Source organism: Serinus canaria, chromosome 1, assembly GCF_022539315.1.
Source record: "Serinus canaria isolate serCan28SL12 chromosome 1, serCan2020, whole genome shotgun sequence".
Lineage (NCBI taxonomy): Eukaryota > Metazoa > Chordata > Aves > Passeriformes > Fringillidae > Serinus > Serinus canaria.
Window position 1 is genome coordinate 114,110,612 of NC_066313.1, and position 15,838 is coordinate 114,126,449.

The window sequence follows — 15,838 nt, forward strand, 5'->3', positions numbered from 1 at the left end:
CAATCATACCGCTCTGTCCTTACCCGGCCCTCGGCTGACGCGCAGCGCTCGGTTCTGATTGGCCAGAGGGCGCGTCAGTCAGGGGGCTCGGTGCCCTCAGGCGGAAGCGTCTCGCCCGGGAGCGGGTACGTGCGGCCGCGCCGGGCCGGGCCGGGCGGTGCCGGGGCTGGGGCGGCACCGGCACCGGGACCGGGAGCGGGATGGGGAGCGAGAGAGAGAGAGCGGGACCCGCACCGGGCGGGACCTCCGGGCCGCTCCCCTGGGACACCGGTGTGTCACGGACTGTCCGGCCCTGAGGACGCGCCGCCGGTGCTCCGCGGGGAGTGGGGTCTGTAGGGGAAGTGAAAGGAGAAAATGCCGTGTTTTGTCTAAATAACAACGTAGCCGGGCGGGCCGTAGGGATCCCTGGCGGGGCTGTGGCTGCCGGCTCGGGGCTCGCCGTGCCCGTCGCGCCCCGGTGCCAGGGCGGGCACAGGGGTACGCTCGGAGCGGGCCGGAGGCAGAAGCGCCTCTGCAGAATTGCGAAATCGAGATGGGTTTTATCCCCTCCCTCCTCATATCCTCAAACTTTAATAGCGCTCTTGAGGAACCCCCGCTGCGGGCAGTATTGGGCTGAGCTGCACATTGCTGTAAAGGGATAAATCACGGAATTGTTTGGGTTGGGTTCGGTTTGGAAGGACATTAAATCCCACCCAGGGCCAGCCCTGCCATGGCAGGGACACCTCCCACTGTCCCAGGCTGCTCCTCAGTGTCCAGCCTGGCCTGGGACACTGCCAGGGATCCAGGGGCTTGTAAGGAATGGCAATATAATTCATATCACTTTTTAATAAGTTTGCCACACAGCCTTGTTTTTGTGTGAATTAACTTAAAACTTCCTTTCTTTGCTCTTTGTCTTTCTGTAATACTTAATAATCAGACAGTGCTGTGGAATAGGGAGAACTGAAAGTGAAAGTGCAGGAAATTACTGAAATAAGTGGGAAAATGGCAGCGGCTGTTACAGAAATGTTCACATAAGCCCCGGATATACTTTTCATCCTCTGTGCGTGTGTGACCTGAAGGATGTTCTGATGAGTTGCCTGTGGAAGGTGCATCTTCTTCAAGGAAAACTTGAATATCCTTCATGCCTTTAAGTTTCTTCCCTTTTTCCTTCTGTCTTTTCCTCTCTTTGGAAGCGGGCAGTTCTGTTCTTTACTAACCCAATGATATTCCACATTAAGGCATTTTTCTTCCTGCAGACGTTTTGTATTTCCTTGCAACCGCTTTCAATATTTTGTTCAGGTGAAATCAGCTCATTTGGGGAGAGAAAAGCTGATTTTCAGGTGAAACTGTGGAGCTGCTGTTGTGTTTTCTGGCTACATAACAGAGCAGTGGGTTTGCTCTCCATGCTGGCAGCTGCCAGGGGTGGTTTTGCTCCAGAGTCTCCAGTTTGTTCCTGCAGATGTGTTTGTGTTTGCTGGACAGGCTGAGGAATGTTCCTGCCTGCCCTTGGGAGAGGGGAGGAGGCTGATGGTGGGAAGGGCGTTGAAGGACAGGAATTCCAAGGGCTTTACCTGTTTCCTGCCTGGGAGCTGTGTGGGTGGGAGAGTTTAAACCAGAGAGTGAGTCCTGCACCTTGATCCAGGTGGGAAATCCCAGCTGAAGGCATCTGCCTCCCCCAGAGGGTGTGTGCAGAGAGGCCCCTGGGCTGGCAGCTGTCCCTGTGTCCCTGCTAATCCTCCTGGGGACAAACCTCAGCCTGGCTCTTGTGCTGACCATGGAGCCCCAGCTTCACAGTGGGGCTGGGATTTTAAGTGCAGTTTATTGTGTTCTTCCTCTTTTTTTAAGGAATTATGGAGGTCATGGAATGTTTGGGTAGGGAGGGACCTCAGAGCCCACCCAGTGCCACCCCTGCCATGGCAGGGACACCTCCCACTGTGCCAGGCTGCTCCAGCCTCAGTGTCCAGCCTGGCCTTGGGCACTGCCAGGGATCCAGGGGCAGCCCCAGCTGCTCTGGGAAATAATTTCCAGGGCCTCCCCACCCTCACAGCCAGGAATTCCTAATTCACAATATCCAAACAAAATCTATTTATATAAATTTAAAGCCATTCCCTGAGTGCTGTCCCTGCATCCCCTGGGAATTGTCTCTCTCCAGCTTTCCTGGGGCTCCTCCAGGCCCTGCAAGGCCACCCTGAGCTCAGCCCAAAGCTTCTCCTGTGCAGGTGAGCAATGCCAGCTGTGCCAGCCTTTCCTCCCAGCAGAGCTGCTCCAGCCCTCTGCCCATCCTGGAGCCTCCTCTGGGCTCTCTGCAGCAGCTCCAGCTCCTCCAGGGCTGGGCCCAGGGCTGGGGCAGCTCTGCAGGTGGGAAATCACCTGTGAGGCACAACCCCAATCCCAATCCCTCTCCTACTCATTCCCCAGCCCAGGACACCTCTGCCTCTCTGATGGCCCTGTCCACTGTGTCCTTGTGGCCCCTTTATCCCCCAGGGATGCTCTGTTGAGGTCCCTTGGGAGGATCTCTCCCCTCCCCTGTATCAGTGCATTCCTTTTCTCTGCCACATTCAATCCAAGATATTTTAGCTGGATTTCTTGAACACCTTGGGAGGAGTTGCCCACCCTTTTTGTGCTGTCCCTGTGCCAGAGCAGCTGGGGCTGCCCCTGGATCCCTGGCAGTGCCCAAGGCCAGGTTGGACACTGGGGCTGGGAGCAGCCTGGCACAGTGGGAGGTGTCCCTGCCATGGCAGGGGTGGCACTGGGTGGGCTCTGAGGTCCCTCCCAACCCAACCCAGTCCATAATTCCCTGTTTCCCTGCAGCCACTCTCAGGCAAGGCCCCTCAGCTCCACAGTGGGACAGCAGCAGGAGCTGGGAGAGTTCCAGTGTGGGTGGGTGAGGAGCTGGGAGGGGAGAGCAGGAATTGCTGCAGGACAGGGACAGACACAGCTCTGAAGAGGAACAGAGAAAGTGGAGCCATTTAAGAGTGGAAGATGAGGAAGGGCTCCAGGAGCAGTTGTAGTTCAGCTGAGGGAGCTGGGCAGGGGCTGAGCCTGGAGCAAAGGAGGCTCAGGGGGCCCTTGTGGCTCTGCACAAGTCCCTGCCAGGAGGGGACAGCCGGGGGGGTCGGGCTCTGCTCCCAGGGCACAGGGACAGGAGCAGAGGGAACGGCCTCAGGCTGGGCCAGGGCAGGCTCAGCTTGGCCAGCAGCAGGAATTTGCCCATGGAAAGGGGGCTCAGGCCTTGGCAGGGGCTGCCCAGGGAGCTTTGGAGTCCCTGTCTCAGGGAGTGTTCAGGAGGAGTCTGGATGAGGCCCTTGGGGACACAGTTCAGGGGTGGCCCTGGGTGGCACTGGATGATCTCAAAGGGCTTTTCCCACCCTGCTGATCTGGAATTCTTCCCTGTGAAAGCTGTGGGATGAGCAGGGATCTGACCTCTGCCAGGGAAAGGAGAGGAGAATTCCTGAGGAGAATAAGCAGATGGCTGAGCCCAGATGCTGCACAAATTAAAATAACTTTGGAATTTGAAATGGCATCACAAGTGTGGGTTTCTGTAGGACAAACTTCTGGATCATGTTCCAGGAGGTGACCTGTGTTTGTAGCATAGACAAAATGTTTATTGATTGATTTTTATTCCCCTTCTTCTCACTGCTGTTATTAACCTGAAAATGTCTCCAGCAGTCTGTGCTGTCACACAGTCGGGAAGGACATTTTTGTTAATCTTTACCAAATGGCTGGAAATTAATTATGGCAGGTTGGGAAATGCAGAAGTTGACAATACTAAGGCAAATTGGAATGGTGCTAAGAGCAGTTGTGAGTCAGTTAATTAACTTTGCTTTCCTCTTCCCATATTTAAGGTTCCCTGTGACCTTTTCTCTGTGCAGCGAGACCTTCTTTACCCTCAGAATCAGTTGATTTGCTGAGTTGGGCTCTTCTTCTCTGTGTTAAAAAGGCACTAAATCATATTATCTGTTAGACTGGAGACTGGAAATATTAGTGTTTAATTGAGACTCCTTGACATGACTTAAGGACCAAGTTCTGCCATAAGCTTTGGGGCTGTGGTGATTTTCTTTTGTAGCTCTGTGTGGGGGAGGTTGTTTTGTGAATATAGCTCAATACAGCACCAACAGAGTTTATCATGGAATGGTTTGGGTTGGGATGCCTTTAAAACAATCTCCTTCCCTCTCCTGCCATGGGTGGGGCAAATTCCACTGGAGGGTTCTGTATGAAAAACTGAATTCTGTAAAAGCCCCCAGACTGTAACTCAGGAGAGTTGTTCAACATCTCGAGATGTTCCTGATGGATACTGAGAGTCTGCCTGGAACAGAGCTGGACAGAGTTAGAGGAATAAAGCAGGGATTTATTAAAAGGCCTTTAAAGGATGCACCTTGGGCAGCACAAGAACCTGGCTGGGGCTCCACCCAAGATGGACCCTGGGTCAGGAGTTCTCACACTTCTATAAGTTTTGGTTCATTTCCTTATTGGGCTTAATTACAATTACAGCTCCAGGTTCTGCAGTCCATCCTCCCAGTTTGCTCTCCTCAATTCACTGTTTTTACACTTTTTGGGGCTGAAGCTGCAGCAGTGTCCTTGGTTCTGGGGCTGGAGAAGGATTGTGCTGTGTGACTGAGCTGTGAGGAGAGCTGCTGGCACCTTCTGTGGAGTTCAGAGTCACACACTGGTGCAGTGTGTAACTGCAGAGTAGAACTGTGCAGTGCAGTGAATGTGGGAAATAGGAAAGCTCACACTGAAGGCATCAGTACTGACAAAGCCTTGGCTGTGTTTCAGGCACTCAGGAGCTGCTGTTGATGGAAGAGTCCAGGAGAGAGTGCTGGGACAGCGGGGCAGCGACAGCCACGCCCAGGGCAGCCTGAGCTGTGCCCAGGGCAGCCTGAGCTGTGCCAGGGCACTGTGACAGCCGTGCCCAGGGCACTGTGGGCTGTGCCCAGGGCACTGTGGGCTGTGCCAGGGCACTGTGAGCTGTGGCCATGGCCGGGTTCCTGGACAATTTCCGCTGGCCAGAGTGCGAGTGCATCGACTGGAGCGAGCGCCGCAATGCCATCGCCTCCATCGTGGCCGGGGTGCTGGTGAGCCACAAACTGTCACACTTGGCCCTCAGCTTCTGCCAGTTCTCCCTCTTACCTTCCCCAAATCCAGCCTGTTCCTTCCAGGGGTCGCTGTGGGGTTGGCAGCAGCGTTGTCACAAGTCCTGTGACCTTGCTGATCATGAGCCATTTCTGCTCTCTCTTCTTGAAAGGAAATTCCTCGTGGATTTCTGCAGAATTGGATCTGTTAGAACTGCTCTGTTCTGCACTATCTCCATCTCATGTGTGTTTAGAGTCTGGATTCTTGTTCTTAAGGGGAACAAGGAACAGAGAATTTCACAGAAATTGCACAGGGAATTTCATAGAATCCCAGAAGGGTTTGGGTTGGGAGGGACCTGAAAGCCCATCCACAGGCAGGGACACCTCCCACTGTGCCAGGCTGCTCCAAGGCCCAGTGTCCAACCTGGCCTGGGGCACTGCCAGGGATCCAGGGGCAGCCCCAGCTGCTCAGGGCATAAATTTACCCATACCCCACTCCTTAAAGTGAACAGAAAGTGTGGCTGATTCCCAGACACTCCCCTGAAAACAGCAACGCTGGGATTTGTACAGGCATTGCCCATTGAGCACATTTACACCACTGTCCAGAGGAATTGGTGCTTGTTAGAAGCCAGCTAAGGCAGTGCTGTCCAGAGCCCTGCCTGGTTTCCCTGGCTGCCCTGTGCCCCCAGGCTCACCCCCTGTGTCTGTGCCCAGTTTTTCACAGGCTGGTGGATCATGATTGATGCTGCCGTGGTCTATCCCAAGCCGGAGCAGCTGAACCACGCCTTCCACACCTGCGGGGTCTTCTCCACACTGGCCTTCTTCATGTGAGTGCTGGGGACAGGACTCATCACAGAGCCACCAGAAACCAACCAGGCCTTACTGACACTGTGCCCAGCATGGATAAATCACAGAATCAGGGAATGGTCTGGGTTGGGAGGGACATTAAAGCCCACCCAGTGCCACCCCTGCCATGGCAGGGACACCTCCCACTGGGCCAGGCTGCTCCAAGCCCTGTCCAGCCTGGCCTTGGGCACTGCCAGGGATGGAGAATGCAATACTTACCTCAGTATGAAACAACTGACTGCAATTCCCTCAGTTTTTACAATTTTTACAGCTGCTCCTTGCCCAAAACCTCCTCAAACAGGAGGGGTAACAATAGCCTGGCTCTCATCGTGGAGATGCAAATAAAAGTAACAAATTCTATTGAATCATTCAGTATTGGCAAGAAAAAGAGATGACTTGGGATTTGTGACTACACAGAATGGAAGGGAATTTTCCCAGAATTTGTCACAACTTAAAAAAAAAAAAAACCCACTGGGGTTTTACTTAGAGCTCTAAATTGATCTTCTGTAATCTGAAGTGTATCTCCTTTTTTTGCCCCCAGGATAAATGCTGTATCAAATGCACAGGTGAGAGGAGACAGCTACAGTGATGGATGCTTAGGAAGAACAGGTAAATTAACTTTATAAATCCTGCTCAGACTGAGCATTTACCTGCTGGGGTTCTTTCCAGGTGGTGGTAAAAAAAATAATCAGGAGATGAGGAGTAGGAGAGAACTTCTGTGAATTAGTTTCTTTACAGAATTAACCCTTGGAGATAAGGGCTGGCTTTGTTAAAAAGGGAACTTGGTGAAATTCAGCTTCTGGATGTCTTCCCTTCCTAAACTTTCCCTGCAAATCCTGGAGAGCTGCTGGGAGAAATCTGTTCCTGCCCAGGGGTGGCTCAGGAGCAGCCATTCCCTGGGGATGTGTCACAAACATTTCATTTTCCCTGTGTCACTGCTGTGGATGTCCCTGGACCTGCTGTTCTCCCTGCTTCCATTCATAATTCCCTTTCCATTTCCCACATGGATCCCAGCAGCCTTTCCCATGGGATTTGTAAATTTGGAGGGATTTGCTGCCATTTGAAGTGGCCTGTGGTGCTTTTTTTGTGTGTCATTCATGTTCCAGCTCCAGAGAACTTTAGCACAGGAATATCTTTCCTTCCAGTGACTGAGCAGGTGGATTTTGTCCTTGATCCTTGGGTTTAACCCTTTCCATTTGTGCCTTTAGTGAGGTGATGTGTTCCATCCTCCCAGAGGAGCAGCTGGATTCTCTGTCCCTGTGGGTAGAAATGCACCTTTCACTCTCCCTGCAGGGGCTCGGATCTGGCTCTTCATCGGCTTCATGTTGATGTTTGGATCCCTCATTGCTTCCATGTGGATTCTCTTTGGAGCATATGTCACACAGAGTAAGTCTGCCTCTGCTCTCTGGGAAATCTGAGCCACAGCATCCAGGTTTTAGTCTGAGATTGACACTGGAATACCCAGCTCCCAGTAGCTGGAATAGTGTGTGTTAAACCCAGCTCCCAGTAGCTGGAATACCCTGCTAACCCAGTTCTCAGTAGCTGGCATACCCTGTTAAACCCAGCTCCATGTAGCTGGAATACCCTGTTAAACCCAGCTCCCAGTAACTGGAATACCCTGTTAAACCCAGCTCCCAGTAGCTGGAATACCCTGTTAAACCCAGCTCCCAGTAGCTGGCATACCCTGTTAAACCCAGCTCCCAGTAGCTGGAATACCCTGTTAAACCCAGCTCCCAGTAGCTGGCATACCCTGTTAAACCCAGCTCCCAGTAGCTGGAATACCCTGTTAAACCCAGCTCCCAGTAGCTGGAATACCCTGTTAAACCCAGCTCTGAGTAGCTGGAATACCCTGTTAAACCCAGCTCCCAGTAACTGGAATACCCTGTTAACCCAGCTCCCAGTAGCTGGCATACCCTGCTAACCCAGCTCCCAGTAGCTGGAATACCCTGCTAACCCAGCTCCCAGTAGCTGGCATACCCTGTTAAACCCAGCTCCATGTAGCTGGAATAGTGTGTGTTAAACCCAGCTCCCAGTAGCTGGAATACCCTGCTAACCCAGCTCCCAGTAGCTGGCATACCCTGTTAAACCCAGCTCCCAGTAGCTGGAATACCCTGTTAAACCCACTGCCAGAACTAAAGACCTGAGTGTTTCCTCTGTTCCTCCTCTGCAGACACTAATGTGTACCCTGGATTAGCAGTGTTTTTCCAGAATGCATTGATATTTTTCAGGTAAGTTTCCTGGGCAAACTCCCCTCTTTCCAAAGGGACTTTCCTGCTTCCCTCCATTGATACTCCTGGAAAAGCAGCTCTGTTTTCTACTCCCTTTGGGGCAGAGCTGAGAAGCAAGGTTTGATTTGCCATGCCCGGGCTCTTGGCTCCCTCCCTTGTTGGTGCAGCTGTCTCTGCTCCCCTGGATGTGCAGCTCTGGAATGTGGGTGGCCAGGGATGCACAGAGATTTCTGGATGAGGGATTGCCAGTGTTTTTGGCCAGTGGCAGTCACTCACCTCTGTCCTACAATCCCTTGGCTCCCCTCCCAGCAGAGCCAGCTGGGGGATCCCATTCCCCTTTTCCAGACTGTTTCACACCAATGGCTCAGGTCTCTGGTCCTTGATACTCCCTGTGTTTCCCTTCACTGGCTGAGCTTGCAGTCATAAAGAGTGAGAATTCATTTCTGTAAGAGCATGCTGGTGTGTTTTGTAACAGCACACTGGATTTATCCCAAATAATATTATTGAGTATATCATGTAACAGTTGAAAAATCAATTTGGAGTCTCTAGTAACTCCTTTTAGCTGTGGAATGCACTTTGCAATCCATGGATTTTATTAATAAAAGGCACTGAAAGTGTTAAACAGTGTCAGTTCCAAGATGAGTCACTGAAAGTTTCACCTCACCTCCTTTCTTCTTTCAATTCCTGGCTGATCCTTTTCCTTCCAGCCCCACACCGGTGCTGTGCAGTGACCTGGGTGGATGTGCTCTGGGAAATGAGGGATGTTCCTGCAGGAAACAGCAGCTCCTCAATCCCCTCTGGGATTGGAAAGGGAAGCTGATGAAGGCAGATTTGTGCCTGAAGTTTTTATTATTTAGAATCCGAGAAGGTTTGGTTTGGAAGGGACCTTAAATCCCATCCAGTCCCACCTGGGCAGGGACACCTTCCCCTATCCCAGCTGGCTCCAAACCCTGTCCAGCCTGGCCTGGGACACTGCCAGGCATGGGGCAGCCACAGCATGTGGCATTTGGGATCTGACTCTCTACCACAGGCTTAATATTCTTCCTGATTTGTTCATCAAAATGGAATTGTTTAGGTTTTGTCCCAGCACATCCTGTCACATTGAGCTGGTTCCCAGGCAGCAGAGTGACACTTGCTACTCTGGACTCCTTGAATTTCATAACTCCCAGGCTTTTCCTTCAGAAGGGCTGTGCCAGTGGGTGTTTCTCTGTTTGGGCTCCAGCTGGCTCCCACAGTTCTAGCCATGCACAGGAAGCCAAATATAAACACCAGACCCAAATCCTGGTCTGACTACAAGTCCATGGCTGGGCTGTTGATTTGCACAGGGTAAGATTTAAGGATACTGCTGAAATCACCCTATGTGTGGTCTGATTTTTATTTCTTTTTTTTTCCCCCCAGCACCCTGATCTACAAGTTTGGGAGAACAGAAGAGCTGTGGGGCTGAGCTCCCTGCTGGCTTGGCCCACAGCTGCCACCTGGTTCTTGCCTGTAGATAATTCACAGTCCTTTGTCCTTGGTTTGCTTCCCAGACTGGTGGAACTGAGACAATTCCAGGCTCTGTCCGAAGCTCTCCTGTGCCAGGACACACTTGTGAATGTGTACATAGGACAGGATCTGTCCTTTCCAAGGGAAGGGCAGGCTGCCAGGCTTCCCTGCTCAGGCTCCAGGCTTTCTCCTCCAGCTCCCTACTCCCAGCAGCTTCTCCACAGCTCCACCTGTGTCCAAGGCTTCTGTGAACAATAGTGAGCAAACAGGACAGAGCCCATCCCAGCCCTGCTGGGATAAGAGCTGATTTTAAACATTTTATATTATTGTTCAGGTAAAAATAAAGTAGATTTTTTTTTCTTCTTCTTTCGGTAAAAGGTTATGGGTTTTTAAGCAAGTCCCTACACTCAGCAGGTTGTGCATGGCAAAGCAAAGTATTCCTGACTTGTGATGGCTCTGGCACAAAGGACATTTGCTGGCACCACAGTCCTTGGAATTAATTTCATGCTGCTCAGTGTAAGAGATACCAGTTGGTATTTAATGTATTTCCTGATATTAGAATAAAAAAACTCCAACAAACTGATGCCAGTTGTACTTGGTATGAAGAATAAATGAGTCAGAGCAATGTCTTGCTACTCATGCAAGTGTCACTGTCTCCAGGGGAAGCTGTTTGCTGACAAATGAGTTTTCCTGACCTGCTCCCTCTGTGCTTAGAAGGAAGTGGGGAATGGATGGATTTATTGCTCACAGTCCAACCTTGTCATAATTTCAAGTTTCAATAAATTCTAGGAGTGACTCACACCCAGTTTTAGGGCTGCTGTTGCCCCAGTTAAAATGCATTTCTCTCTTACATTTTATGGCTGTTTCCATTAATGAATTATTGAAATCCAGTTTCATCTCAGTGGAGTGAAACAGAAAGTGAGGCTGAGGCTGTTTGATGTCCCTGGAGTGTCCCTGCAGCCCCATTTGCTGGGGTGAGTCCTTCTCACGAGTTCTCTGTGCTTTTCACAGCATTTGCCTCTGCCCTGGCTCCCAAGGCTTTTACACCTTCCCCCCATCCACGCTGCTGCCTCAGTGGTGCCAGGAGCAGAGTGGAAATGCTGTGCTGGGGCTGGGAGCTGTTTGTCACTGCTGCAGGGGCAGGAGCTGGGGCCAGCTTGGAGCTGCCCTTGTGCCCTGGCTGCAGTGACCCCATCCCAGGGGGCTCACTGCTTGGGATTCCTGAAAGCTCCAATAAAAGTGAACCCAGGTGCTCAAAACAGGGAATTTTGTACAGCTCACCCTGGCACAGGGCCTGCACCACACAGTAAAGGCAGGCCTTGGTCCTGGCCTGACAGCTTTCTTGCCCAGGAGCTTGGGAAGGGTTGTTGGGTTCTTGAGGAAGTCAGGAAGGAGCCTGGGCTGGAATTAATCCCTGGAACTGCTCCCAGTGCCAGGAGCTTGTGCCTGCACTTGGAACTTGAACTGCAAGCCAGGCTGGGAGAGCTGGGGGTGCTCACCTGGAGAGGAGCAGCTCCAGGGAGAGCTCAGAGCCCCTGGCAGGGCCTGAAGGGGCTCCAGGAGAGCTGCAGAGGGACTGGGGACAAGGACAGAGGGACAGGAGCCAGGGAATGGCTCCCAGTGCCAGAGGGCACTTCCACACCTCACAAGGGGACAGCGAGGGCTCAGTGCCAACCACCCCAGAGTCACTCCCAGGAAATGCTTTTTCATTGCTGGTGTACAAAGATTCACCACCACCCTCCCTGCCACGAGTCCAGTGCAGGATTAGTCAGGAATACACACAGATATTCCCAGGGGGTTTATCCTTGTTTCTGCCTTCTGGGTGAGTTTGGTGGTTCCTTTTTGTGAGCTCTGTTCCCAGCCCAGCCTCAGTGGGTGGTTAAAGCAGAGCTGGTGCTGACCTGGCAGTTCCTACATGAGTCAGGCTTTCCTGGAGCTCCCTTGGCAGCAGCCTGGCTAATCCCAAGGGATCAGATCTGTTCTGCAAGGGAACACCTGCTGAAGCTTCTGGCAGCTGCTGGCTTGGGCTGTTCCTGGAAAGGCTGGGACAGTGGCACCTCTGCTCTGTCAGGGCCCTCCAACCAGGCACTTTGAAAAAAAGACCACATTTTTTATTGTTTCTTACACAATTTGTATCAAACCCCAGGGAGAAAAAACCCAAATAACCCCATTTTTTAGTATAGAAGAGGTTCACTTGTTCTTTGTGCTTTATTGGACACTCCAGACCCCCCAGGGGCTGATGGGGGGTTTAACTTGGGCTCTTCTGCTTTAAGGCACTAAAACCAGAACTCTCAGTCAGCTTCTCTTCTGCTGGTGCTCAGCAGGAGGTTTTAGTGTCTGACAGTGACTGATAAATGTTGGGAAAACTCGGAGTAAAATTCCTTCCAGGTCCTTTGTGGTGGGCAGGGCCCTGGCCTGGCTGCAGCAGCAGATTAAAGCTTCCAGGAGGCTGGGAGGAGGCAGATAAGAGCAGCCCTCTCTGGGAGGGGCTCTTGGCACAGCTTCATCCCAGGAAAGTACCCACAAACTCCTTTTTACTTTGCCCTGCACCTAAAATGATTCAGGAGAGCAGACTGGGGTGGAATGATGGGAGTGTTATTGCCACAGAAACCAAACAGAACAAAGGGAATTCACATTGCAGCTCTTCACTCCCTGAAAAATCCCAGCTCACCCCACATCAATAAAGTGCAGTCATTCCTCCAAGCTGGGGTGGGAATTCACCCCTTTCATCCACCTGGCTTCAGGCAATTTAGTGTTCCTTCCCCTTCCTCCTTCCCTCCTCCCAGAGCTCTTGGCAGAGTGAGGAGCTGGGCAGAGGCCCCTGGAGCATCAGGGTCTGTGTTCAGGATGGTCCTGTGATCCCAGGGAGGTCCTGTGATCCCAGAGAGGTTCTGTGATCCCAGAGATTGTCCTGTGATCCCAGGGACTGTCCTGTGATCCCAGAGATTGTCCTGTGATCCCAGGGACTGTCCTGTGATCCCAGAGATTGGCCTGTGATCCAGGCTCTGTGTTCAGGATTCTCCTGTGATCCCAGGGGCTCATGTTCAGGATTCTCCTGTGATCCCAGGGGTTCACATTCCGGATTCTCCTCTGATCCCAGGGGTTCACATTCCGGATTCTCCTCTGATCCCAGGGGTTCACATTCCGGATTCTCCTCTGATCCCAGGGGTTCATGTTCAGGATTCTCCTCTGATCCCAGGGGTTCATGTTCAGGACTCTCCTGGCAGCAGCCTCACCACGGGAGCAGCCTCTGGACAGTGCTGGGCAGGTGACACTCACTGGGGTGGCCCTTGAGTGGCTGCCCTGTCCCTGGAGGTGTGGGGTGAAGGATCCTCACCCTCCTGGCCACTTCCCTCTCCAAGCACAAGGGCCTGGGGCTCCTCCTCAGCAGGACTGTCCAGCTCCTCCAGGCCAGCCAAGCCAGGGTCCCTCAGGAACTGGAAAAACCACAAAACACCAGGTTAGGGCCTGTTAGAGATCCCAGAGCCAACAAACTGCTCCAGCCCAGAGCCCACTGCAGGAATGCTGCCTGAATATCCCATCCTGGGCTTCCTTAAAACTAAACAAGGAAAATGTTAAAGAAACCCTTTATTTCTGTGGGGACAAGAAATAAATTATCCCTCCAATACCCCTTCAGGTGAGTTAGAGCAGCTGCAGTTCCTTGTTGGCTGTTTGGGGTCTTTTTTAGTAAACTGTGGCCAATCTTTCCATGTCAGCTGCAATCCCTCTGAGTCAGGAACAAAGCCCTTGCAGCTGGGAGATGCTCAGCTGCAGGAATGCAGCAACTGCAGCAAGGGGAACCCCAGCCCTGCTCTGATCAGGGCCAGGCCATGAGAGCTGCAGCTTCTCCTGGCACCAGCAATGCCCTCCAGAACTCACCCAGCACCTTCCCAGGGCACAAATCAAACCAAGGCTGGCAATCAAAGCAAGCAGCTCCAGGAAAGTGGGACAAATCAAACCAGGTTTCAGTTCAAGCTCCACTTTCTCTGCAGTCACCACAAGGCCAACGAGACACAGGATTGCTTTTCCAGAACCCCAAAGAGATCCCTGCAGCCAGCTCCAGCCTGGCTTTCCTGCCCCTTTCCTGCCCCCTGCCCCTTTCCTGCCCCCTGCCCCTTTCCTGCCCCTGCCCCTTTCCTGCCCCTGCCCCTTTCCTGCCCCTGACCCCTTCCTGCCCCTGCCCTTTCCTGCCCCTGCCCCTTTCCTGCCCCTGACCCTTTCCTGCCCCTGACCCCTTCCTGCCCCTGCCCCTTTCCTGCCCCTGCCCCTTTCCTGCCCCTGCCCCTTTCCTGCCCCTGCCCCTTTCCTGCCCCCTGCCCCTTTCCTGCCCCCTCACTCAGCCCCTGCTGGCAGGGAGGGAGCCCAGGAGCTCCTGCAAACCCAGGAGCCCCCACAGGGTGCCAGGAGAGGCCCCAGGCTGATCCCTTTTAGAAATCCCCATTTTAAACACTCTAGAAATCCCCATTTAAAACACTCTGCCAGTTCCCCTCTTTTCCTCTCTGTCCTGCCCCATCCCAGGCTGATCCCTTTTATTTATTCACATTTTCAGCCCTCTGCCAGGCCCTGCTGTGCAGGGGATCCACCACTGCTGCTCATTAATCTGGGAAATTCAGATTCAGAAATTCAGAAGACAGGAGGAGCCTCAGTCCCTGCAGGTGCTTTGCAGGACAGGCTGCACTGCTTGAATATCCTGCACAATTCTTTTTTTCTTATTATTTTAATACCCAGCACAACTTTTTTGTTATTAATAAGACCCTGTACAGTTATTTTAAAATTTGTTTTCAAACCCAGAACAGTTATTTCTTAACTAATTTAATACCCTATACAAGGAATTTCTTACTGTTTTATTATCCTCTAAAAGGAATACTATTATTATTATTATTATTATATAATTATTATTATTATTATATTATTACCCCATACAAGGATTATTTAATTATTATTAATACCCTGTACAAGGATTTTTTTACTATATTAATACTCTGTACAAAGATTTTTTTTACTATTTTCATACCCTGTACAAGGATTTCCAAATTATTTTTATTTTAATACTCTTTACAAGGATATGTTACTATTTTAACATACCTACAAGAATTTTCTTTACTGTTTTAATACCCTGCACAAATAATTTTAAATTCTTTTAATACCTTGTACAAAGAGTTTTAAATTATTTTAATACCCTACACAATCTTTTTACTGTTTTAATACCCTGTACAAGGATATTTTACTATTTTAACATAATTACTGGGATTTTTTTACTCTTAATACCCTGCTCAATTATTTATTAATGATTTTAGTATTGTCTACAAAGAGTTTTTAATTACTTTAATAACCTACATAATTTTTTTTACTGTTTTACTACTCTGTACAAGAACTTTTTTTTCTATTTCAATACTCTGCACAAGGAATTTTTTTATTTTAATACTCTGTAGAAGGAATTTTTTTTTACTATTTTAATACCCTGTACAAGGATAGTTTACTATTTTAATACAATTACAAGGATTTTTTAAACTATTTTAAACACTGTACAAGGGTTTCTTTCATTATTTTCATTCCCTGCACAAGGATATTTTACTATTTTATTATAATTACAGGGATTTTTTTTTACCATTTTAATCATTGTACAAATATTTTTTTTCATTATTTTCATACCCTGCACAAGGACTTTTTACTATTTTATTATAATTACAGGGATTTTTTTTTTACTATTTTAATCATTGTACAAGGATATATTTAATTATTTTCATTCCCTGCACAAGGATATTTTACTATTTTAATATAATTACAAGGAATTTTTTTTACTATTTTAATCATTGTACAAAGATTTTTTTTTCATTATTTTTATACCCTGCACAAGTATTTTTTACTATTTTATTATAATTACAGGGATTTTTTTTTTACTATTTTAATCATTGTACAGGGACATTTTTCATTATTTTCATTCCCTGCACAAAGATTTTTTTACTATTTTATTATAACTACAGGGAATTTTTTTTACTATTTTAATCATTGTACAAATATTTTTTTTCATTATTTTCATTCCCTGCACAAGGACTTTTTACTATTTTATTATAATTACAGGGATTTTATTTTACTATTTTAATCATTGTACAGGGATATTTTTCATTATTTTCATACCCTGCACAAGGATTTTTTTACTATTTTATTATAATTATTGGGATTTTATTTTGTTTTTACTATTTTCATCATTGCACAGAGGTTCTCTAA

General features: G+C 49.6%; 2 protein-coding genes across 7 annotated transcripts in view; one reads left to right on the forward strand and one right to left on the reverse strand.

Annotated features, from left to right (window-relative positions):
• Positions 1-10,193, forward strand: TMEM50B (transmembrane protein 50B). Of its 3 annotated transcripts, none has more exons than XM_009099675.4 (7): positions 1-125; positions 4,756-5,054; positions 5,766-5,878; positions 6,439-6,506; positions 7,191-7,283; positions 8,068-8,125; positions 9,524-10,193. In XM_009099675.4, exons 2-7 carry the CDS (start codon positions 4,956-4,958, stop codon positions 9,567-9,569), a joined length of 477 nt encoding a protein of 158 aa, XP_009097923.1. In that variant the 5' UTR covers positions 1-125; positions 4,756-4,955; the 3' UTR covers positions 9,570-10,193. The 3 variants fall into 3 exon arrangements, with proteins under 3 accessions (XP_009097923.1, XP_018780385.1, XP_018780386.1); XM_018924840.3 differs by lacking the exon at positions 1-125 and adding an exon at positions 162-328; XM_018924841.3 differs by lacking the exon at positions 1-125 and adding an exon at positions 933-1,085.
• The window catches only part of IFNGR2 (interferon gamma receptor 2), a 19,802-nt gene continuing 13,484 nt past the window's right edge, over positions 9,521-15,838 (reverse strand). For all 4 annotated transcript variants that reach the window (XM_050976036.1, XM_050975951.1, XM_050975996.1 and 1 more), the window contains exon 7: positions 9,521-13,047. In XM_050976036.1, coding sequence (XP_050831993.1) covers positions 12,886-13,047 — 162 coding nt within the window. In that variant the 3' untranslated portion in view covers positions 9,521-12,885. The remainder of the gene's footprint in view (positions 13,048-15,838) is intronic.